This window comes from Aquarana catesbeiana, linkage group LG06 (genome assembly GCF_042186555.1).
Source record: "Aquarana catesbeiana isolate 2022-GZ linkage group LG06, ASM4218655v1, whole genome shotgun sequence".
NCBI lineage: Eukaryota > Metazoa > Chordata > Amphibia > Anura > Ranidae > Aquarana > Aquarana catesbeiana.
This window is the reverse complement of record NC_133329.1, coordinates 258,974,308-258,999,783: the sequence shown is the minus strand read 5'-3', so window position 1 is coordinate 258,999,783 and position 25,476 is coordinate 258,974,308. Positions and strand designations below refer to the sequence as shown.

The 25,476-nt window shown below is 39.9% G+C and overlaps 1 protein-coding gene across 1 annotated transcript in view; it reads right to left on the bottom strand.

The window, feature by feature from the left end:
- The window catches only part of TRPM2 (transient receptor potential cation channel subfamily M member 2), a 328,183-nt gene that overhangs the window by 69,637 nt on the left and 233,070 nt on the right, over positions 1 to 25,476 (bottom strand). Inside the window, 5 exon segments of the mRNA XM_073633225.1 lie at positions 4,015 to 4,102; positions 6,343 to 6,475; positions 10,140 to 10,321; positions 16,144 to 16,327; positions 18,635 to 18,806. Coding sequence (XP_073489326.1) covers positions 4,015 to 4,102; positions 6,343 to 6,475; positions 10,140 to 10,321; positions 16,144 to 16,327; positions 18,635 to 18,806 — 759 coding nt within the window.

Below are 25,476 nucleotides of genomic sequence, written 5' to 3'. Positions count from 1 at the left end.
AAGCCTCTACCCCTGTCTCCATTCTTTCCTGACCGATGCCCTAAGCTTGATGGTCCTGCCTGCTGCCTAGACAAATACTTTGGCTGTGCTGACAATATCTCTGCCTGCACTGACCCAGGACTTTATGGACCATGTGCCTGTTGCTTGGACCAATACTTTGGCTGTAATCCCCATATCTCTGCCTGCTGCCTGTACTTACTATGGACAGTATTCCTGCCTGCTGCATTGGCGATCCTTTCGCTGCTGCTGACCACATCCCTGCCTGCTACCTGGACCAATGCTTTGGCTGTGCTGACAACATCTCTACCTGTACTGACTATGGACAGTATTCCTGCTTGCTGCCTGTTTTGCTGTCGCTGTCCATGTTCCTGCCTGCTGCCTGGACCGATGCTCCCCTCTGTGGACCACTGCACTACTAAAACCGCAGGTAATGTTTTCTTTACCCTTTGCTCAGCAGAATGTATTCTGGTTTGTAATTGCTATGTACAGTACATGCTATGTGTTAGAAATATGAAGGGCCTTCAACAATGTGATAGGTTGGCAGGAATTTATATGTGTAATTTATGCTCCTAGAACGCCTAGAGGCCAGGCTGTGTAAAAGTCTCACACATGTGGTATCACCATACTCAGGTGGAGGAGTAGAATGTATTTTTGGGTGTAATTTTTGCTATGTACATGCTATGTGTTGGAAAGATCTTATAAATGGACAACTTTGTGTAAAAAAATGCGTTTTCATTTTTTTTCCCACATTTTCCAAAAACTTCTGGAAAAAAATTAACTGGTCAAAAGACTCATTATGCATCATAGATTATACCTTGGGGTGTTAGCTTTCCAAAATGGGGTCATTTTGTGGGCGATTCCATTGTCCTGATGCTCCAGGGTCTTCAAAAATGTAATAGGTGGTTGAAAAATGAGATGTGCAATTTATGCTCATCGAATGCCTGAAGGTGCTACTTCAATGTGGGGCATCTGTATACGGCTAGACTGTAAAAGTCTCACACATGTGGTATCGCCATACTCAGGAGGAGTAGCAGAATGTATTTTGGGGTGTCATTTTTGCTATGTACATGCTATGTGTTAGAAATATCTTATAACAGGACAACTTTGTGTAAAACAAAAAAAATGCATTTTCATTTTTTCTCCACATTTTTCAAAAACTTCTGGAAAAAAATGATCCCTTCAAAAGACTCATTATGCCTCATAGATTATACATTGGGGTGTTAGCTTTCCAAAATGGGGTCATTTTGTGGGCGTTTCCATTGTTCTGGTGCTCCAGGGCCTTCAAAATTGTGATAGGTCGTCATCAAATTGGATGTGTAATTTTTGCTCCTAGAACGCCTGGAGGTGCTAATTGGATGCTACTTGGATGTTGGGCCTCTGTATGTGGCCAGGCTGCATAAAAGTCTCACACATGTGGTATCGCTATACTCAGAAAGAGTAGCATAATGTATTTTGGGGTGTCATTGCAAGCATGCATGTGCTGTGTGAGAGAAATAACTTGTTATTATGACAATTTTGTGTAAAAAAAAAAAACAAAAAAAAACAAAAAACTTAATTTTTCAAAGAATTGTGGGAAAAAATTAAAACTTCAAAAAACTCACCATGCCTCTTGCTAAATACTTTGGAATGTCTACTTTCCAAAAAGGGGTCATTTGGGGGTATTTGTACTTTCCTGGCTTGTTAGGGTCTCAACAAATGAGATAGGCCTTCATTATATCAGGTGTGATCAATTTGCAATGATTTGCACCATAACTTGTAGACTCTATAACTTTCACAGAGACTAAATAATATACACTAATTTGGGTTATTATTACTAAAGCTATGTAGCAGTATAAATTATGGCCCAAATTTATGAAGAAAAATGACTTCTTTGACAAATTGTACAATAGAAACAAAAAAAGTTTTTCAAAATTTTCGCTCTTTTTTTGCTTATTTTGCAAAAAATAAAAAACCCAGCGGTGATTAAAGCGGAGGTTCGCTGAAAAAAAAATATTAAATGCCAGCAGCTACAAATACTGCAGCTGCTGACTTTTAATATATGGACACTTACCTGTCCAGGGCGCCCGCGATGCTGGCAGCCGAAGCCGATCCATCCTTCGGCTCTCAGCTGCTGCCGCCGCCATCCTCGGTAGGGGATTAAGGAAGTGAAGCAGTGCAGCTTCACTTCCTGGCTCCCTACTGCGCATGCGCGTGTCACGCTGCGTGTCCTCTCAGGTTCCTGCTGTGTTCTGGGACCTGTGTGTCTCCCAGAATACAGCGGGGGAGGACGGGGTAGGCGCCGGAAGTGGCATAGATCACCGCAAGCGCCGCGGTGATCTATGCCAGGAAGTGGGAGCAAATACCTGTATTAGACAAGTATCTGTTCCCTCCTCCCCCATGAAAGGTGCCAAATGTGACACCGGAGGGGGGGGGATCCAAAAAGTGGAAGTTCTATTTTTGGGTGGAACTCCACTTTAAATACCACCAAAAGAAAGCTCTATTTGTGAGAAAAAAATGAAAAAAATTTTGTTTGGGTACAGTGTAGGTCATTCAAAGTGTGAAAGCGCTGAAAGCTGAAAATTGGTCTGGGCAGGAAGGGTGTACAAATGCCCTGTATTGAAGTGGTTAAGTAGTGATGCAACATTCTTCATTAGCCACAACACTGCAGCAACAACATTAAATTCATAAAGAGTACTTCCATTGGAAAGTGAATATTCACTTATGTTAGTGAATAAGGAGAATGGAGTTATGATTGTGAGAGGCATTCAGGACTTATGTCCTGAATACCTCTCACAATCATAGCTCCATTTTCCATGTCTATAGGATGAAGGTACTATAATTACAAAATATTTGTAGCACATTTAACTTTATGTTAGTGAATAAGAAGAAGCTGTGTTCAGTTGTTTACATCCATGCAGGTTAAAGGTATCTTTTAAGCATGTTATTAAAAGAAGTCATGTATTTTTAATCCTTTACTTAAAGAGGAGGTCCAGCCCCCCCCCACGAAAAAATTAAAAGTCAGCAGCTACAAATACTGCAGCTGCTGACTTTTAATATATGAACATTTACCTGTCCAGGGAGCCGCAATATCGGCACTCCAGCTGATCATCGGATCGGCTGTCAGGTGCAGCTACCCCCATTCCTGATAAAGAAACCCGGCAGTGAAGCCTTTCAGATACACAGCCGATTCCTTACTGTGCATGCACGAACCATGCTACGCTTTCTAATTGGTCTGGCGGCAGAGGAAGGAGGAGGGGGCTGAACTTCTGAGAGACCAGGTCGCGGCCCCGTGTCCCGGAAGTGTGTAATGGTACCTGTCAAAAATAGGTACCTGTTCCCACCTCCCCCCAAATATGGCACCCGAGGGGGGAGGAGACAGATAAGCAGAAGTTCCACTTTTGAGTGGAACTCCGCTTTAAGCCTTATTAAAAGAGCTGCTTCCTGCTAAATGGTATTTTTTGTTTGTATTGGAGCATGTCTGCTAGGGCAGTGTACAGCAACTCATGCGTTCTGTTTGGCAATCCCTTGAAAATTACTTTGGTTAGAAAAAGAACAAAGCTAGCTGGTAAATGTCATCTAATAGTAACAGAGAATGCATTAAGGTAAAAAACTTTTTTGACTTTGAAACCACTTTGAGCCCTATTAATAAAAGCTTCTCAGTGCTTAATGGTATTTTTAATAAAATGGTACATGTTGGTACACGGTACATGTTCCACTTGGCAGTGCCCAGCTACGTATGCTCTTTTTTGATAATTTTTTGCCCATTAGCTTTGAAAATGGACAGAAATGATTTTCAAGATTCCCCTACCATTTACTTCAACGGGGTTCACAATAAAGTTCACAGTTTGCAGATGTGTCTGTTGAGCACACCCAATAATTCAACCAAAGCCATTTCTAGTGGAAACATAAAGTCCATTTAACTAGCTGATATGTCCTTTCCAGTACAGTAACCAGTAACTATTTTTTAAACTGCATTTTATGTTCTTGTTCAGATACTGTATAAAAATGTTGTGAGACAATATCAAAATATATTACCTGTTCCTCCAAGAAAACTAATCTGTTTTCCATGGATCCATTTCTTTTCACTTGATCCAATTCCAGCATGTCCACAACTGTATTTACTCTTACAATAAAAAAAGAAATCATATGAAATAAAATAGTGTATTACTACTTAGTAACCATAGTTCAACATCTGCAAATTAGCTTTACATAAAATAATGTAACAACTTATGCTACCTTTAGGGCATGTGTCAACAGGCACAATGTGTTCACTTCAAATGGGCTTTGCATTCTATACAAATCAAATGCACCTGTCAATCAATTTTGCATGAAGAGTCTCAAACTGATGTCAAATAGATGTCATTGATAGAAGCCCAAAGCCTGTGAAAACAAGCCCTTATAAACAAGCCTCACTGCCTACTTTAACAAAACCTTCCTGTTTCCAAAAATGTGGCTGATTCAGAACTTTAAGAAATGCATATCATTCAACCTTGATGCACCACTGCATCGCTCTGTAGTAAGCAAGTGCATAAACTTTTCTAATGTCAACCCTAAAAGATACCTGCATCTATCTTCAAATATGGTTGATCAGTTTCCTAATTTTAGCTCAGACATTCTGGGGAATGTTTTTTGGCAACAATAAGTTGGCACACATCATTATATTTTCAAAGCCAAGTTGAATTGAGTGATGCTCAATGTGGTGTGTTGCGGTGGCATTCCTTTAGAATGGAACCCTAATACTGTACAAGTACAGTAGATGCTAACAAACACTTCAGCACACAGCTCACACACTGGGAGATGTGGTAGACTTCATTAACAAAAAAAAAGTGCAAATCAGGTTCTCTTTTAATGGCTGTGTGTAGGCCTACATGAATGGGTTGCCTTAAAGTGTATCTGAATCCCCACAAACAAAAATGTAGTATATTACAGTATAGCAGTGTGTGAATAACACAATTCCCTTCCCTGGGTGGCCGCACCCACTCCTTCATTATACCTATAAAAGTAGCCATGGTAGCCACTCACTGGGCTTCAAATAAGCCTGCCTTTTGTTCATCTCCATTATATGCAGGGTGGTAAGATTAGTTGTTTACACATGTAAGCTGTTTTTGTTTCCAGTTTATCCCACAAGAAGTTAAAAGGACATTGCTTTTCTGATAAGATCAACAGGTATTTTCTGTACTTGCTAAAAAGGATCTTAGCCTGAAAAAATAAAACAAATGCAGCCTTCACATTTTGGTTCTTGGATTTAGATATGCTTTAAGTAACTTATATGTGGTAACAAACCACAATGGAATATCCAGACGTAATGAAGACCCTAATGTTTTAATATGTGCAGGGTAATGCCTTGTATTTGTGACTCTACCCCTTAGAAAAAGCTAGAAGAAGACAGTTAGGTAGTTTTTTTGTAGTTGGAAAAGGGGTATCCCACCTATAGGATGCATACTACATTATGCACATTATTATTACAATTATTGACATTGGGCTTAGTGATGGAATCCTAAGGTAAGAAATATTGTCAGTACTGTGCTTTCCCAGGAATAACTGTTTTCATCTGGAACTTTTTACTTTGTGTCCCTCTGTAAGGTATTGTATATATGTGACCTACATTAGAACTGTTCTCTGACTAAAACCTAGTGTGTCTCTACAGCACAGAAGCACTAGTTTTAATTTATCATGCTTGTTAAATGCATTGTTTACATTTAAAGGGTCCTTACTGTGGTTTCATTTGAAACATTTTAATGTATGACAACAATTAAATATATAGTTTTATTATAACAGAGTCCAACACTATGACTTGCAGAGCAGATGTAGGTTATAAACACCGTTAAACAGTCATTGTTGGCAGAATATATAATTTGAAATAGCTCAAGCCCAACTTTACCACCAATGGATTGTACCTCTTGACACCTTTATATGTAGAGTTCAGCTCCCTAATGCTACTGCCTGTACCCACAAATTCTGATTGCATTCTTTTTTCTTTATTTCTGACAGCACTGAAAATGTGACATTATGGCCAACCAAGCTCAGGCTGGGGATAGAAAGTCTCAAGGAACAAGCTTGCAAGCTCTGTGTTAGTGCACATAAAAGCAGAACAATTGTAGTGTAGGACAAATTGTCTCACTGGCCTAGTAGAAGTTTGGCTCTAAGTGTACAAACTCAGAGTCAACTGTGTGACCAACTATACAACTAGGATCACTGTGGCACTGTCATCATTTCCTGCACTGTCTGCAGCATGATGTGTGTGCCAAAGTGGGCTCCGTTCTACAAAGCCAATGCAAAAGTTCAATCTTGATTTTATTATGTATCAGTATAGTTTTTCTATTATTCTTTTTCTTCTTAGAAAGCCTATAGTGTGGGTCTTACTTCTTAGAAGTATCTCTAATCTTCTGCTCTGTGCTTTGCTTCATTTGCTTTTGAAGATGTTGTAAGTAATTTTCCTTGAGATAAGTTTCCCAGGAAAGGAGAGCAGTTTCTTCATTCTTTTCCAATTTTTCTTCTAACAGAAATTACAGTAAGCAACAAAGATTAGATACATTTTGTAAGGAAACTACACCACATATTGATGATAAGGGCTGTTATATAGCTTTGCTTTTTAACCCATATAAACCATTTTATTATCCAGACTAATTATCAGGTAATGGTATGCACCAAAGAGGTAGAAATACAAGGACAAGGGATGTACCAGGGACAAGGTACAGCTAAAAACAACCAAGGGTCAGGCAAATGATAGTATTAAAGTGTTACTAAACCCAGTGCCCTGCATTCACTATATCTGATCTCCCACAGTACACGGAACATGGAAATGCAAATATTTAAGTAATTACCTTTTCTTATCAGCAGTATATACTGTAGCTTGTGACTTCTATCAATATTCGACCAAGCATTGGTTAAAGCTTGTAGGAGGGGTTTTCATTCTCCTCTGACTGTCCTATGAGGCTGCATGACCCCTGACCCTCTGTCTGTACAGTGCTGATTGGCCCTGTGCTGATCACATGCACCCTCCCAAAAAACCCCAAAAAACTCTCTAGCAACACACACCAAACTGAGAATGTGCAGAGTGCCTCCTAGAGCTCTGTTCTATCAGAAGATGGATTGGGGACAGTAAAAGAAGGGGAGGATCAGAGAAAACAGGATCAAGCAGCCTTTTTACACAATGTGGAGGATTAACCCCTTAGGTTCCCCATTGAGTATAACAGGCATGATTTACTGTATATACAGACTGAATTTACTGTTGTGGGTTTAGTAACACTTTAATGAATAATGAAAATATTGACCAAGTAAGATTTCTGTAGGTAGACAAAGTGGCTTATATTTAAACATAAGCCACTTTGTCTACCTGATGTAAATGCATGAGCTTGTTCATTAGGCCCTATTAATGATAATGACATTTATGTAAAGTACCCTAATTACTTACCTTTTCAGCAGCACCCTCTGCTGTCATCTTCCAGCTGGCATCTCTCCTCCTAGTACCAGCTTGCATCTCTGTTGCTGGGCAATGGGACATGGTGCATGCCTCCTGGCTGGCTTGCATGTCTGTTGCTGGGCAATGAGCTGTGGAGCACACATCCTGGCTCCTTCCACCGCCAAGCCAGCCACCTGTACTTCCCCCAGTCAGTTGCTGGGCAATGGGACATGTTACATCCCTCTGGTTCCAGATTTGGCTCAAGGCACAGGAGGCACCTTACTTAAACCCTACAAGCCCATGCCTGCCCTAAGACTTGTAGTAGCGTTCCTGCTACTCAAGCGCACATGATCTGTTTGTTTATCCCTGTCCCTGTCCTCTGCTATGTCTCAGAATACACCTACTATCTTCTGCATGCCCTGACCTTTGCTACATTCTTGGATTGTGCCTACTGTCTGCTGCAAGCCCTTAGCTCTGTAGAATGATGTGTGCATGGAAGATCTCCTCTGCTGTTAAGCCAAATTGCTCCTGCTTTACCCTCTGCGTCTGAGTTTAGGTGAATCACTGAGCCGTCCACACTCATTACTCATAAATAAAAAGGAGGAATTCACTTCACTCCGATAGCATCACACAAACTCCAATTTATTAAGGCCAACAATCACTATAACAGTCCCCACCTTGGGACTTTCCTGCTAACTCATTTCACCCAAAAGGGCATACTCACCCTTTTGGGTGAAACACATTAGAGGGGTAAGCCCTATCGGGTGTAACGCATTAACTGGGAAGTCCTGAAGGCTGGGACTTTCATAGCGATTGTTGGCTGTAATAAATTGGAGTCTGTGTGATGCTACTGGAATGCAGAGAAGCCCTGACCTTGGCTACATTTTCAGATTCTCCAGTCTGCCCACTGCCTAACTAGCTCCTCCCTGTCCACCTGTCCAGTGGTGTGTCTGCCATCCTATACAGTATGTCTCCATCACTGTATGATACATTCTTCCTTAACTTTACTCTAGGTCTGCTTGTTGCCTTTTACAACTAGAGTATATCGTTTTGTGTATTAAGTCCTGGGGGCAACCTAGTACTGGTAGGCCTGCCTCCCTTAATGGAAGGCGGCTGCCAGAGGCATGACTAGAACCTTCAGGGCCCCAGTGCAAGAAACCATGAAGGGCCCCTCTGATCCCTAGCCAGGGCTTATCCCTCTGAGCCTGGGCCCTTTACTCCCATCACGGGGCCCTTTATGAAGGTCCCGCAGTGGGACACTTTCACAAGTTCGGCAGCGGGCCCCCTTTCTGCTTTCCTCAACCCCCCACAGTGGTGGAATGCCAGGGCCTAGTCACAAATTATGAATGGACACAGGGCCGATTGGTACCAATCCCTCACTGTGTCCATTCAGAAAAGGAAGGGGCCAGTAAATTACAAATTTACCGGTCCCTTCGCCCATCACCATCTTCAAAGCATCCCCTGCAGCAGCCAATAGGAGGGGGGGTGACCAGGGAAGCAGACATGGCCAGGAGGCAGCAGGATAAGAGTGGCAGTGGGGGCGGCATATAGAGGAAACAATGCCCTCCATCTTTCTTAAGCAGCCTCTAAATGCTTGTGGAAGGGAGAGGATGAGAAGCAGGCTGCAGATGATGGAGGGCATTGATACCTCTATATGCTGCCTCTGCTGCCCCTCCTATCCAGGTGTAAAGGGGAGTTGCATGGGCCCCCTGGAGCATGGGGCTGGGTTGCAATTGCAACCCCTACGACCCCTGTAGTTACGCCCCTGGTGGCTGCTATAGGGGAAGTTACACTAGCCCACCAATTACTCAGACTGGTGTGCCTGCATCCAGACTTTACAATGCAGAGAGCCTGACATGTGGCGTATATGCAGAACATGAAATAATAATAAACAAATATATTGTACTGACAAATATTTCCACCAAAGTACAGTATATGCCATAGACTATTGTCTATCATTCAAATGTGACAACCTAAAGCTAAACTCCAGGCACATACAGTTTCAAGTATTATTATTTTAGGTACTTATATAGCGCCGTCAATTTATGCAGTGCTTTACATATACATTGTACATTCACATCAGTCCCTACCCTCAAGGAGCTTACAATCTAAGGTCCCTAACTCACATTCATACATACTAGGGACAATTTAGACAGGATCCAATTAACCTACCAGCATGTCTTTGGAGTGTGGGAGGAAACTGGAGTACCCAGAGGAAACCCACACAGGCACAGGGAGAACATGCAAACTCCAGGTAGGTAGTGTCGTGGTTGGGATTTGAACCGGCGACCCTTCTTACTGCTAGGTGAGAGTGCTACCACTACACCACTGTGCCGCCCTACAAGTAGGTAATGATTAGAAATGTTAAATAAATGTATACATGCTACTAATGTACAACTGCAGTACCTGAATGTGGTTTGATACCAGCCTGTCATAATCATCTGTACAGTAGGGCTCGGACTGGGAGACAGAGGCAACATTCTGAGTCAATCAGGCTCTGCTACATGTACATGTGCTGATAAGGAACATACTAACGCTGGGTAAGAGGAAAGTGATAACTTCATCAGTCTATTACTGTTCCTTTATTGTCCAATCACAGGCTGTGGAGAATGGGAAGTCTAACTTAGGGCTGTGTAAATCTCAGTTTTGTTTGGAAAAAAATTACAGCTACTTTGACAAGTAAAGCAGCTCCATATGTATTACAACTGTGTATTTGTTTGTTTGCCTGGAATTCAATTTAATTAGAATAAGCTCTTACTAAGTTGCCTTTGTCTTCCTGCAGGTTCGTGAAGAATGACGTTTTTGATAAACTGATGCAGATGATTAAGGAGAATAAAGGGTGGAGGGGCAGGTGGCCGACCGTGATACTCCTCAATTAAATCATGTCGCTGGAATTTCCAGATCTGATCTGTATGTTCCTGAACCTGTTGAAAAGTGTAGCTAAAAAAATACAGCTAGATTAATTAACATTGAGTATAAAAATCATCTAACAAATTATTATGCTGTATTTAACTTGTATCTATTCATACAAAACTGTCAAAAAATAACAGTACAATGTAGAACACAGTGCATGATGGAGATGAGCAAACCTTAAAATCTGCTTCACTGACATTAGCTCCCGCAAGCTAATTTACAGAGTCTATATCTCACAAAGATTTTCAAAGTTCTTTTATTTTTTCTGATTTTTTTTCTGTGTGAGCTATAACTCAGAACATTTCTCCTTAAAAAGCAAAGAAGAAAATAACTTTTTGCTAAACAACTTTTTTTGTCAGTGTACACATATCTCAGAGAAGGGGAGGTGGAATAAAGGTGAGCCTCTGGCTTATTCACCTATGTGTACAATTTCAAATTCAGCTAAATAAAGTATTTTTAAGCAAAGCAGTTCAGGTTAGACTTATTCCCAAATATGTGCCTAAAAAAGTAGGAAGGGAGGAAGGAACACCTGATGTCCAAAAAATGCTTATTTGAAAGTAGGTTAAAAGGTGTTTATAAAATTAGCGATAAGTTCATCAAGCCAATGCTTTTCGGGGGGAAAAGACCGCCCCTTTTTCAGGGCTATTTAGTAAACATGAACGAACGCATGCAAAACAGATATATAAAAATGAGGTATAAGAGCAAAAATGCATTTTGATTTACGTTCTTGTTTTTGTAATATAATCTCAATTGTTTTGACATTTCTTTTTTTCCCTTTTTTTTGTTCTTTGTTTTTGATATTTTTGTTATGGTTTACTATTGTGATGGTTTTTGGGTGCTCTACTTGCTGGCTCAGGGGGGGTTCTTTTGGTTGGGCTGGATTGGCATTGCTCGGCACATGTAACCCCCCCTTCTGTGTCTCCCTCAGTTGTTGGGTCACTTGTGAATTTCCAGATCTTAGTGCCATGCTTCCTGTCCCACTTTTGAGCAGGGTTGGTGTTCTTTGGCCTGATTTTTCCATATTTAGGTCTTTGGAGACACCGGTCTCCAATATGGCCACCACATGGCGCCGTGAATGCGTGTGACATCACTGTGGCCAATTTTCCTTGGTTCAGCTTCAATAGGGCGGTGCTGGGGGGCGTTGCTCTGTACAACTGTGAGCTGCAACTTTGATGATCCTTTCATTAGGGCTAGACGTGTTGGTTTTCGGGGGAGAGGTTTCCTCCTCTTCCTGCTTTTAGTGTATTTAATGTAGCCCATCCAGCAGCATAGCTGACACTGCTTGCTTGTTGCTGGATGGTTGTGTGGCCGTGCTGCCAGATGGGCCTTGTATATGGTTAGGATTATGTAGGTTTGTTTGTTCTTTCATTTAATTTTAATCTTTGGCATTTTTGTTTTTTTGGGTAATCTTTTTTCTTGTTTTGGTTGTTGGTCTTTTTTTTTTTTCTCTATTGGTGATATTTATTAATTTATTGCTGCAGCCCCCACAGATCTCTGCTGTCCGGCCCTGCCTTCTGGCCCCTTTTTGTTTTTGGCTTGATTGAACACCTATATAATACACAAGTGTTTTTAACAATTTACCACAGGCTATACCTCCATATGTGATCTATTTTATACCTCTGAATGTTGTAAGCAATTAATATCATGTGTCCTATGTTCCATACTTATATTTGGCACCTATGCTTATGTGTTTATGAATATTATCTTCAATGTTAGGGTTCCAGGGTTGTCCCAGAAAAAGAGCTTTAGTCTTCAGACACATTTGTCATGGGAACCATATTATCTGAACTTTTCCAGATTAATGTCACATTAGGGGGGTTTAGATAAGTATGTATAGTCAGCTAGCCCTTTTTGGGCTTTTGTTCAATGATTACAATAATCTTTGAGCCTGTGTTTCCAGTGTTTTTGTTTTTTACATGTCTAATAAAACAATTTTGTATTTTTATACATCTGTATGTGTTTGTAACCTTTAAAATCCCTACCACACACTATTTTTTAATTTGTATTATGCAACTAAAGTGCAGAGCACAGTAACCCTAATTTCACTGTGACATATGATACAGTGGGATAGTGACAGTAATCAGCCAATTGCAGGTGCTATGATCCTGTAATGCTCTAATGTTAAAATTGTACCTTATGAAACATTGCCTGACTAGTGGGAAATGGTGGACAGAGGGAAGAATGGGGAACATGCAAGGCAGCATTGGCGAGCCTCCGAAAAACCAGTAGGAGTTAAAATTGCTGCAGTCACTTTTGGCATGAACCACCAAAAAAATTGTAGATATCCTAATGAACCAAGAGATATGGTATGTTTTGAATCCTGATGCACAAATTACTTACTGTATCTGCAATTTAAAAAAAGTTGAAAACAAACAAACAACTGCTATGACTAATGGTTTTGGCAAGTCTTTCCTTAAGTATGTTTGTTTTTTCTGTCATACACAAGAGAGGGTAAACTAAGGGAACAATGACTACGTCATGGTAAATGGAAAAAATGTAATAATAAAGCAAAAGTGAGCTCTGTGGCTTAATGAATATCAGGACAAAAGAAAAAAAAATAATTGACAGAAGTACAGTATTTAGGAAACAAAGGGATCATCACTAAAGGTTGAATAACTGAAAGTAGGGCTGTTATGTTTGACAATGCCTGAATATTCACCAGTTTAACACATTTCTGACAATGGGCCATTGATAACAAGTTGCTCAGACTAAAATTATCAGCACAAGCACAAAGGACTCCTTTACTAACCCCCAGGTAGCTTGTGTAATAACTTAAGGGATAAGCTTTGGGTTTGGGTCAAAGGGAGTGTTCAGCCTAGCCAGTAGCTGTTCCAGGTTTACTGAACGGGTAAACTAAATGACCAGATTTGGCCTGTTTGCCTGTGCCCATCCTCTGGCTGCTACTGCTTGTTGGCTTGCTATGGTTGGGGGGGGGGGGGGGGTGCGTGCTTGCTGTCCCTCTGTCACTTTTGCTTTAGTACATTGTACAGCAGGTGGGCCACTTCACGTGCAGGTTTAAGGCATTCCCCCAAGAATGTTATTTCAAGTAATTGTATATTTTTATGTTGCTCTTTAGGCCTTTTAAACAACCTGCTCCCTGTTTAATAGTATTTTTTTTCTTTTTCTTTTTTTGCATTGGTTCATATTCCCCATAGCAGTACCCAGCTACTCATGCACTTTTTTCAAAAAGCTTGCAACCTAGCCTTGAATGAATGTTTGGCTCCCATAAACGTCAATAGAGTTTGGGTGCTATGTTGGTTGCAGATGTTTGAAATTGTTCAGTGAACGAACGTCCAGTAAACTGAACTGCTCCATTTGCTGCTTACAACCTCCACAGTAGTACAGACGAGAATGGTGTCCATTTAGCACTGTGATGTGCCACTTTTTGGGTCTCCACTCTGGAAACACCCACCAAGCACAAAGGGGGATACATACTGGTAACGGCATGGCACAGAGCCTATATGCTTGCTGGCTTTCCAATTATGGTGATACCAAACTGTGTGGTAAATCATGTATCTAGCATTTGAAGTGGGTAAGAGGCATTTTTCTGTTTTGAGTTTTAAAAAAGGGCTTTTGGAAAATAAGAATACAGAATAAACAGATTGGCAGACACAAATTCATTGCAATGGATTCTGGGAATGGATCAGGCAAGTTAAAAAGAATGCAGATTTCAAGATTTACACATCTCAATTGTGACTTAATAAAAAAAATATGTGTGAAAATTTGACTAGTCACCATAGCAACTAATAATTTGCTATCCTGCATTTTCCTCACTAAGGAATACAAATGAAAAACAATATACAAAGACTATCTATATGATCGAGTCACAGTCAGTTCCTAGTACTTCTGTTGTTCTGTACATAGTTACATAGTTAGTCAGGTTGAAAAAAGACACAAGTCCATCCAGTCCAACCACAAAAAAAAAAAAAAAAACGTACAATCCAATATACCCAATACTATACCCACAGTTGATCCAGAGGAAGGCAAAAAACCCCAGCAGAGCATGCTCCAATTTGCTACAGCAGGGGAAAAAATTCCTTCCTGATCCCAGAGAGGCAATCGGATTTTCCCTGGATCAACTTTACCTATAAATGTCAGTACCCAGTTATATTATGTACATTTAGGAAAGTATCCAGGCCTTTCTTAAAGCAATCTACTGAGCTGGCCAGAACCACCTCTGGAGGAAGTCTATTCCACATTTTCACAGCTCTTACTGTGAAGAAACCTTTCCGTATTTGGAGATGAAATCTCTTTTCCTCCAGTCGTAAAGAGTGCCCCCTTGTCCTCTGTGTTGACCGTAAAGTGAATAACTCAACACCAAGTTCACTATATGGACCCCTTATATATTTAAACATGTTGATCATATCCCCCCTTATTCTCCTCTTCTCAAGAGTGAACAAATTCAGTTCCTCTAATCTTTCCTCATAGCTGAGCTCCCCCATGCCTCTTATCAGTTTGGTTGCCCTTCTCTGCACTTTCTCCAGTTCCACGATATCCTTTTTGAGAACTGGTGTCCAAAACTGAACTGCATATTCCAGATGAGGTCTTACTATGAGGTAGTACTCTTAATTTTGAGGGGTGGTAATGGTAATGAATACTTTGCTGTATTTTGGTAAAACTGCTACCCCCTTTCAGTTCTTGATTTTACCATGTATTTCTTTTCAGCATTATTTTTCTGTAACTTAATTATCAAATCTGCCAAAATAAATTTCAAGACTGCTTAAAGGACAAGTCCAGTTTTCAATAAAAAGTCCCCAGTCTGCACTCCCTACTCCTTAACTTACCCTAGGCTAAATCTTCTCCACCCAATTGCTTACTTTCCAAGGTATCTGCATTTTCCATCACACTGCCATGCCTGTCCAATAACTTCCCTTACCCTTAAATGGCTGTACCTATACCATTCGAGTAAGACCCTATTCAAGTATATGAAAAGTTACTGCACAAGAAGCACTTCAAAGATTTTTGCATAGAGGTTGTACACACAGCGGGATGCTACCACCATAATAGAAATGTAAGTGGGCATGTGGTTGGGGGATGTTTTAGCTTACAGTATATTAGTGGGGTAGAGAGTGGCAACTGGGAAATGTATATCTAAACCTAAACCCACCCTTTACCAATGTGAGCTAATAAACATGTGGCATCTGTTTGTTGGTAATTTTTGTATGACAAAGCAAAAATATTAGATGAGCTAAAGGCAGGAATTATGCATTTAAAAGGGAAGCCTAAAAACAATGTGAAGGGTAACATGGACCTGGGGCATCTGAAGCTGAACACAAATATTTGAGAAGACTGATGAAGCACTTCACTCTGCCTTGGCAGTTGTACTTCACTATGGCACCTCGGTAAAAAAAAAAAAAAGAGATGACATGAGATGACAGAAATAGTGAACTTCCTTAACAAATAAAATGTCAAAACATTACATGAACAGATGTACTGTATGTATCATAAAAAGTATTTGTGTCAAATACATTTTCTGCACTTACAACTAAAGCAAGGTATACACGCAGAGTTTTTTTTTGTTTAACCAGTGGGTTGAACAAAGAAAACCTCATAGATCCCCACATCCACACAAGCAATGTGGTTCTGGGGATCTCCCCCGCTGTGCTATTGTATTCTGACAGTGAGGACTCCCCTTCCCGTCAGAATGCATTGATCAGTGCTGTAGCAGCTGATCTGGTTTTCCAAAAGAACGGTTTGACAGATGCCAGTCTAATGACCAGCTTCTGATGAACAAACAGGGCTAAACACATACCAAAATGCGTCCTGTTGCTGCTGAACCAGTCAAATTTAGATATCTTTATACCCAGCTTAAATGTGAGTTATCAGATTTTGCATAAAGAGTGACTTACTTAAACATAGCAATGAGAAGGTTTAGGAGAAGAATGTTGGTGAACAATAAGTAGAGGCACAGTAATAAAACAGTCAGCCACTGTGGAAATACTGGCTGGTGATTCTCCTTATTAGATTCAGGACATTTCTGTTTGTTTGGATCTGTCCCATTTACAGTGCATTGGTCAAGACTAAAATTCACTCCTACAAATAAAACAAATTATAGTACAATAAGTTAGCAAGCTTGTTTTTTTTACTAGATTAAACCCTCAGAATAATACATATTGGAATGTAAGCAGAACTAAACCCTCCTATTCTTTGCAGCCAAAGAAGCTGCCATCTAATGCGCCGTACACACGATCAGAAATGCCGCCAGCAAAACTCCGATGTGAGTTTTTTGTCGGAAATTGTGACTGTGTGTATGCTCCATCGGACTTTTGCTGGCAGAATTCCCGCCAGCAAAATATTGAGAGCAGGTTCTCTATTTTTCGGTCAGAAAAAGTTCCTATCCAAAAATGCGTTCGTCTGTATGCAATTCGCATGCTCAAAAAACCAGGCATGCTCGGAAACAATTCGACGCATGCACGGAAGCATTGAACTTAATTTTCTCGGCTCGTCGTTATGTTGTAAATCACTGCGTTCTTGACGGTCGAAAGTTCAGAGAACTTTTGTGTGACCGTGTGTATGCAAGCCAAGCTTCAGCGGAATTCCATCGGAAAAACAATCCAGGATTTTTCCGTCGGAAATTCCGCTTGTGTGTATGGGGCATTAGCCTCTGTTTGATCTGCATTTGCCAGATATGATCAGCTATGACACCAGCCATTTGATGGCTGGACAGTTTGGATGAGAGCACAAAAGCACCCTATAAAGTGTAAAAGTTCTAGGAAACAGTTACATCAATTAGGTTTAGTTCCACATTTCTGAGAACTGGACTCAAGACATGTCTAAAAACACAATTTAGTTCAGTTATAAATTCAGTAACAAATTCATCTGAAAAAAATGAAAATAGTTAAAGCTTGCTGTTCACTAAATTTACAGACAGTTTGTAAAAAACAGGCACTTTTCTCCAGTCTGTAAATTTCTGTAGACAGGAAAAAAGTGCCCATTAAAGAATCCCCTTGTCTGTGACTCTGAACTGCGCAGCCAAATAGAGAACTGCTGGGCTCGGGCTCAGATTGGGCGACAGGGCAGGTCTATGCGCACGCCTTTGCATTGACATCATGGTGTTCATCAGGTGTGGTTTATATTCGAACACCCCGCTGCATAAGTTGAGGCCAAGCTCGGCAGCTGAATAATCGGTTGGCTTTGGAACTGTGCATGTACAGTACAGAGACGACGACAAAGATTTTTTTTAAGCATTTTTCAGCCAGCCACTTGTGGCCTGTCAGTGGTGAAGCATCCTCCAACCTTTATTCCAAAAGGAAGAAAAAATGTTTCTATAAATGCTTAAAAAAGTGTTAGCTGGAATCATCTTAAATTTTTAGTCACTTTTGTAAAGTCCATCTAAATCCACTAGTCCATCTAACACTACCCTCTCCACAGATTGACCTTGCAGCTGTCCAAGGGTGGCTACATTGCTCCTCCATAGATACAGTGGAGGAGTGAGCGTAGCAACACTAAGACAGAAAGAGGTTGATTTACTAACACTGACGAGTGCAAAATCTGGTGCAGATCTGCATAGAAGAAAATAAGCATTCAGGTATTTTTTTGTAAAAGCTTAATTGAACAAGCTGAAGCTGATTGGCTTCCAATTACAGCTGCACCAGATTTTGCACCCTCCAGTTTTAGTAAATCAGCCCTACAGTGTGTTACTGGTTGGATCACAAGGTGAAAATAAAGGGGAAAAAAAGGCCAAAAAACAGAAACCTAAATTAATAACAATATCTAAGGATTGGTAACTTGCAATGTATTTAGTGATTGTGTTTTGAGTTTAGATATGCTTTAAATGCTAACATAAGTACCAATATTTATTTTTATATTAGTTTCCTGATGTTCTGTGTACAGCAGCACACTTTGCACAATGCTTTTAGTCTTAGCCCCGGTTCACACTAATGTGACATGCGCTCAGACTTTGAGAGCACATGTTGTATGAGAATCGTGCCTCATTTAGTGCAATGGAACTGTTCTAAAAGGAGTGACTTGAATTGCTCTGACTTAGAAGAAGGTTCCTGCCCTACTTTTGGTCTGACTTCGGCATGACTTGCATTGACTTCTGTTAAAGAAGTCATATAAAAGTCGTGTCAAATTTGCGCTGGGATGTTGTCTTCAAAGTCACGCCAGCGTGAACCAGGCCTAACACTATGAACAGATTTACAAGTAAACAGAGAATAGTGATGACCTAGTAAGTAATCTGCTACTCCTCCTTTGTCCAATCAATGGGCTTGGGGGGTGTTGGTGACTAAGAAGTATAATTGCAAGTGTGACAAGTAAGGCCACCGAACTAGCTATGCAGTCTTGTTGTGTGTTATTTATGATCATCAGACATATTGTCATAATTACTTGACTTCATACCATCTATATAAGAAGGAATCTGCCCAAATAATGTCATGTAGGAATGGTAAACAACTCCACGGAATATCCAGTCAACCCTTATCTCATTGTGAATTAATATCGCTTGTTTTGCAACTCCAAAGGATATCACCCAAACAGCCAAGAGGAAAAGGAAAAAGAAGACATCTTTCATCTGTGCTTGGGAAAAGAAACACATTGATTGCGTTATGTATGTTTATACAAGAGTGTGTGAATGTACTGTAAATCATATACAACACATATACTTTCAATCACTGGATCACAGATAACCTGACACTATACTTATATGATAGAATGTAAGCTGGCTACACATTATACAGTTTGATTAAACAATCTCTGTACAATCTCCTTTAGATGTACAATGTAATAAGAGGACACACCTAAACAATCTAATTAACTAGACTGTTAGATCTAAAGGGGATTGCACAATCAGATTGTATAGCCACTATAGTCACTTTTAAAGCGGTACTACGTAAAAATAAGGTAGAACACCTTCCAGTAAGCACGTATAAAAAAAAAAAAAACTGTGTTCAACAATTTATTTTAACATTGTATATACCAATACAACATTATGGAAAACAATTAGCCATTTACCTGACATTTTACTTGTGCTCTAAATGTAGACAAATGTAAAAATAATTTCCTACCAGCAGTATAAATGTTCCTTTTATTGTGTAATTGTGTCTACAATTGGAGCTGCCTAAACAGTAATTGCTGAAGCTTTTTTTTATGCAAAACATCACATAAAAAAGATGTAAACAGCTAAAGACACAGTACTCATTTATTACAAATATTAGTGTGTGTTATCTGAGGGTCTATTTAAAACTAAACCTGTCACCATATTTGTAAAACAAATTGAGTTTACTGCATATTTTATTAGAAGAAACAAATAAGAATGAATAAAACACGGCAAATATATGTAGGCACTGGGGTTGTTTTCCTAAAGGACCATAGATTGTTTGCATTATACGTTCACTCTCATTTTTCTCACTTAGCTAAGTGTATGTTCACTTTACAAAAAGAATGTTGATAACTAAGGTGAAGCTGCATTCACTTTAATTAATCAATCATATACTAGCAAAAATGCAGCATTTTTACAAAAAATTCCCACATACGTTTGGGTATTTTACCACTTCAATACCAACCACTTTCACCCCCTTCCTGCCCAGGCCAATTTTCAGCTTTCAGAGCTGTTACAATTTGAATGACAATTGCGCAGTTTCACAATACTATTTCCCATATGACATTTTTTAAAAAAAATTTCACACAAACAGAGCTTTCTTTTGGTGGTATTTAATCACCACCGGGTTTTTGATTTTTTGCTAAATAAACGAAAAAAAACCCCAAATTCTTGAAAAAAAACGAAACGTGTTTTTTTTAGGTTCTATTATAAAATTGGGCAAATACATAATCTTTCTTCATAAATTTAGGCCAAAATGTACTCTGCTACATTTCTTTGGCGGAAATAACTAAAATAAGTGTTTATTAGTCTGTAAAACAGTTATAGAGTCCCCAAACTATGGTATACAGTGGGGCAAAAAAGTATTTAGTCAGCCACCAATTGTGCAAGTTCTCCCACTCCCACAAGTTCTCCCACCAAGATGAGAGAGGCCAGTAATTGTCATTATAGGTATACCTCAACTATGAGAGACAAAATGTGAAAACAAATCCAAACAATCACATTGTCTGATTTTTTAAAGAATTTATTTGCAAATTATGGTGGAAAATAAGTATTTGGTCACCTACAAACAAGCAAGATTTCTGGCTCTCACAGACTTGTATCTTCTTCTTTAAGAGCCTCCTCTGTCCTCCACTCATTACCTGTATTAATGGCACCTGTTTGAACTTATTATCAGTATAAAAGACACCTGTCCACAACCTCAAACAGTCACACACCAAACTGCACTATGGTGAAGACCAAAGAGCTGTGGAAGGACACAAGAAACAAAATTGTAGACCTGCACCAGGCTGGGAAGACTGAATCTGCAATAGGCAAGCAGCTTGATGTGAAGAAATCAACTGTGGGAGCAATAATTCAAAAATTGAAGACATACAAGACCACTGATAATGTCCCTCGATCTGGGGTTCCACGCAAGATCTCACCCCGTGGAGTCAAAATGATCACAGGAACGGTGAGCAAAAATCTCAGAACCACACGGGGGGACCTAGTGAATGACCTGCAGAGAGCTGGGACCAACGTAACAAAGGCTACCATCAGTAACACACTACGTCGCCAGGGACTCAGATCCTGCAGTGCCAGAAGTCTCCCCCTGCTTAAGCCAGAAAAGCCGGACCCGTCTGAGGTTTGCTAGAGAGCATTTGGATGATCCAGAAGAGGATTGGGAGAATGTCATATGGTCAGATGAAACCAAAGTAGAACTGTTTGGTAGAAACACAACTCGTCGTGTTTGGAGGAGAGAGAATGCTGAGTTGCAACCAAAGAACACCATACCTACTGTGAAGCATGGGGGTGGCAGGATCATGCTTTGGGGCTGCTTCTCTGCAAAGGGAACAGGACAACTGATCCATGAAAGAATGACTGGGGCCATGTATCGTGATATTTTGAGTGCAAACCTCCTCCCATCAGCAAGGACATTGAAGATGAAACGTGGCTGGGTCTTTCAGCATGACAATGATCCCAAACACACTGCCTGGGCAACAAAGGAGAGGCTTCGTAAGAAGCATTTCGAGGTCCTGGAGTGGCCTAGCCAGATATCAACCCCATAGAAAACCTTTGGAGGGAGTTGAAAGTCCGTGTTGCCCAGCGACAGCCCCAAAACATCACTGCTCTAGAGGAGATCTACATGGAGGAATGGGCCAACATACCAGCAACAGTGTGTGACAACCTTGTGAAGACTTACAGAAAACATTTGACCTCTGTCATTGCCAACAAAGGATATATAACAAAGTATTGAGATAAACTTACCATCTGAATATTGCAAATGAAATCGAGACTCATCAGACCAGGCAATGTTTTTGCAATCTTCTATTGTCCAATTTTTGTAAGCCTGTGCAAATTGTAGCCTCAGTTTTCTGTTCTTAGCTGACAGGAGTGGCACCTGGTGTGGTCTGCTGCTGGAGCTCATCTGCTTCAAGGTTCGATGTGTTGTGCATTCAGAGATGGTATTTTGCATGCCTTGATTGTACAAGTGGTTATTTGAGTTACTGTTGCCTTTCTATCATCTCAAACCCATTCTGCCCATTCTCCTCTGACTTCTTACATCAACAAGGCATTTTCGTCCACACAACTGCTTCTCACTGCATATTTTCTCTTTTTTTTGGACCATTCTCTGTAAACTCTAGAGATGGTTGTGCGTCAAAATCCCAGTAGATCAGCAGTTTTTTAAATACTCAGACCAGCCCATCTGCCACCAACAATCATGCCATGGTCAAAGTCACTTAAATTCCTTTCTTCCCAATTCTGATGCTAGAAAAAGAAAAGCCACTCTCAAAGCACAGGTTCCAAGTGATACACACCCTTGATAGGCACTCAGGTGCAGGCTCTGCTGGGATCAGAGAACAAATGAATAAGCCTGGAAGGCAGCACTCCGATACACCTTTATTAGGCTAAAATCCAGTGTACAGCAGTCAATCCATACAATACAAAAGGGGGGATGCAAACAGCTTACATGTTTCACAACTGAATCTGGTGCTTAATCATAGCTAGTGTAGTGACAAAACGGATGTGAATATATGTATGGTAGTGGCCAATGGGAAATAAAGTATCGCGAGTAGCCCACATGCATAATTATTTAATCAAAGAATATGGAACAGCTGTGACTGGAGAGCCCTCCAGTTCACAGCTCTCACATAAACAGGTAAAAAAAACAAAAACGAATACTCACAATCACATTGACACAAACCCAAACCGATTACAAATAACATATTTAAATTAAACCACCACATTAACATGTACATTGGGTATAACCCATAAGACATAAAATCATAATGTTAGTTTAAAAATTGCAATTGTTATCCACACCACGTGTGTGAAAAAATTCACACCTTCCAAGGACCTTCCATGTGTCAGGTGTAAAAAAGACCGTAAAAATGCATGTATCAAATCAAAAAACAAAGAACAAAAAAACTATTAACACAATTCTTTTGTCAACATTGCTGTAAACAGTCCTTTGTTATTATGTTATTGTTCATTTACAATTGTGTCCTTATATGGACTTTTTAATGACTGACCCTTTAATAAACTAAAAGATTTTATATACATTCTGGTCTACATCCCTTTGGTACCGCAATAGTCCTAAAACCTTCTGTAAGAGGCAGGACTCAATTGGAGAGGTCCTAGTTGCCCTCTTTTTCAAACAAAGAACAAAAAAACATTGAACAAGCGTGTACATATGAACACATGGACTAAGGATGGACACATGGACTAATTTTTATTGATATCATTCCTAATCGGTCCATATGTGGATGAAGAGACCCTATAATGGCTCACCAAAAAGAAAAAAAAAGGAGAAAAAAAAAACCCAGCAAAAATATGGCAAAAAAGGAAAAAAAACTAAAAGAAGAAAGACTTTTTTTTTTTACAGCCTTCCTGACATATATATGAAAAGAGAAAATTCTCTTGTTTTTGCTTTTGTTTTTATAAACGGTCTCTGAGTGACTGCTGTATCGTTCCTTAGTCCATGTGTTCGTATGTACACGCTTGTTCAATGTTTTTTTGTTCTTTGTTTTTTGATTTGATACATGCATTCTTACGGTCTTGCATTTACATCTGACACATGGAAGGTCCTTGGTGTGATTTTAGATAACTGAACATATACATGTGTGAATTTTTTCACACATGTGGTGTGGATAACAATACCAATTTTTAAAATAACATTATGATTTTATGTCTCATGGGTTATACCCAATGTACATGTTAATGTGGTGATTTAATTTTAACATGTTATTTTTAATTGGTTTGGGTTTGTGTCAATGTGATGGTGAGTTCGTTTTTGGGTTTTTTACCTGTCTATGTGAGAGCTGTGGACTGGAGGGATCTCCAGTCACAGCTGTTCCATATTCTTTGAATAACTAATTATGCATGTGGGAGTGGCCCTCAGGATCCCATTGGCCACTGCCATACATATATTCACATCCGTTTTGTCACTACACTAGCTATGATTAAGCACCAGATTCAGGTGTGAAACAGGTAAGCTGTTTGCATCCCCCCTTTTGTATTGTATGGATTGACTGCTGTACACTGGATTTTAACGTAATAAAGGTGTTGTATTGGAGTGCTGCCGTCCAGGCTTATTCGTTTGTTCTCCAATTCTGATGCTAGCTTTGAAATTCAGCAAGTCATCTTCACCACGTCTAGATGTCTAAATGCATTGCGTTGCTACCATTTGATTGTCTAATTAGCGATTTGTGTTACCAAGCAATTGAACAGGTATACCTAAGGAAGTGGCCAGTGAGTGTATATCTGAAAATTGATGTACGGACGGCCTATCACATTTCTTGAGGCCCGAAAACACCAGGACTGGCCGAAATATCCCCCAAATGACCCCTTTTTGGAAAGTAGACAGTCCAAGTTATTTAGTAAGAGGCATGGCTAGTCATCATATAACTGGTGTGGTGGTGATCAGGGACAGTATGTAAAAAAAAAACAAAAAAAAAAAAGTTTAATATATTTTTTTCAATATAATTTCTTTTTCTTCTTTTTTATTACTATTGTTTTATTATTTTCTTTTTCACATTGTGACCAGAATGTACTACTCTGGGGAAGTGATCAGTATTTTTATTTTTTTTACACATTATGATTGCTTATATCAGTGAATTTACTGGTATAAGCAACCATTTTTACTGAATGAAACTGATTCATTCAGTGTGTATTGTGATTAGCTGTGATTAGCCACAGCTAATCACATGGTACAGATGAGCTGTGATTGGCCCTGTCTGTACGATGTGATCTGCTGTGACACAGTAGATCACATAACAATTGTAAACAATGTATGTAGCTTCCTTTCATGCCATCCATTGTGTATAATTGTGTTGCTGTGTCACAGTGATCACATTGTACAGACAGGGCCAATCACAGTTCATCACATGGTACCAGCAGCGGGCAGGTACTCTGATTAGTCATCGGCTGTGTTTGGTGGACACAGCCGATGACACATCGCCCACAGCGCGGCCCATGGGGCGTGAGCAAGGCGTGTTCTGGGAGGACGTCTTATGACGTCCACCTGGAACTCCGAATGTCCTGCCCAGCCATCATTTTACAATAGGCTGGGTGGGAAGTGGTAAAAGCGGTATTAAACCCAAAAGCAAACATTTATTAATTGCAGCGTACTAATTCTTTGATGTGATGGCTGTTTTTCTTTTTTAGGCTTTCTTTCTTCTATTTGGTGATCCAACCAGTAAGTCTGTTGTTTTTCAAAAGAATAAGCTCTCCAGCAGAATGTGTCAGTTACAGAGATGGGACAAGCCATTTAACACTGGCAGGAGTGCTTACAATGATCGGCTTTTATTTGTTAATGTAAAACCTTTATCCCAAAAGGAAAAAAAACTGTTTGTTTATAACTTCTTATAAAGCGTACCCCCCCCCCCTCGCAGATTAACAGTGTTGCTGTCCAAAGGTGCCCCCTGTGCTTCTTCATCCAGACTGAATGCACTCTAATAAAGGAGTTGTGTTACTAGCCAGATTGCTAGGTGAAAGCAGAGGTAAAAAAGCCTAAAGAAGAAAACAAATGCAGCCATTGCACCTAATGATTGGTAAGCTGCGAAATTTTTTGGTTTTGGGTTTATAACTGCTTTAATATTTACTTTGCAAAAAGAACATACATTTTTCTAGAAAGAAGAGATTGGTCTGGTTGGTGGTACAGCAC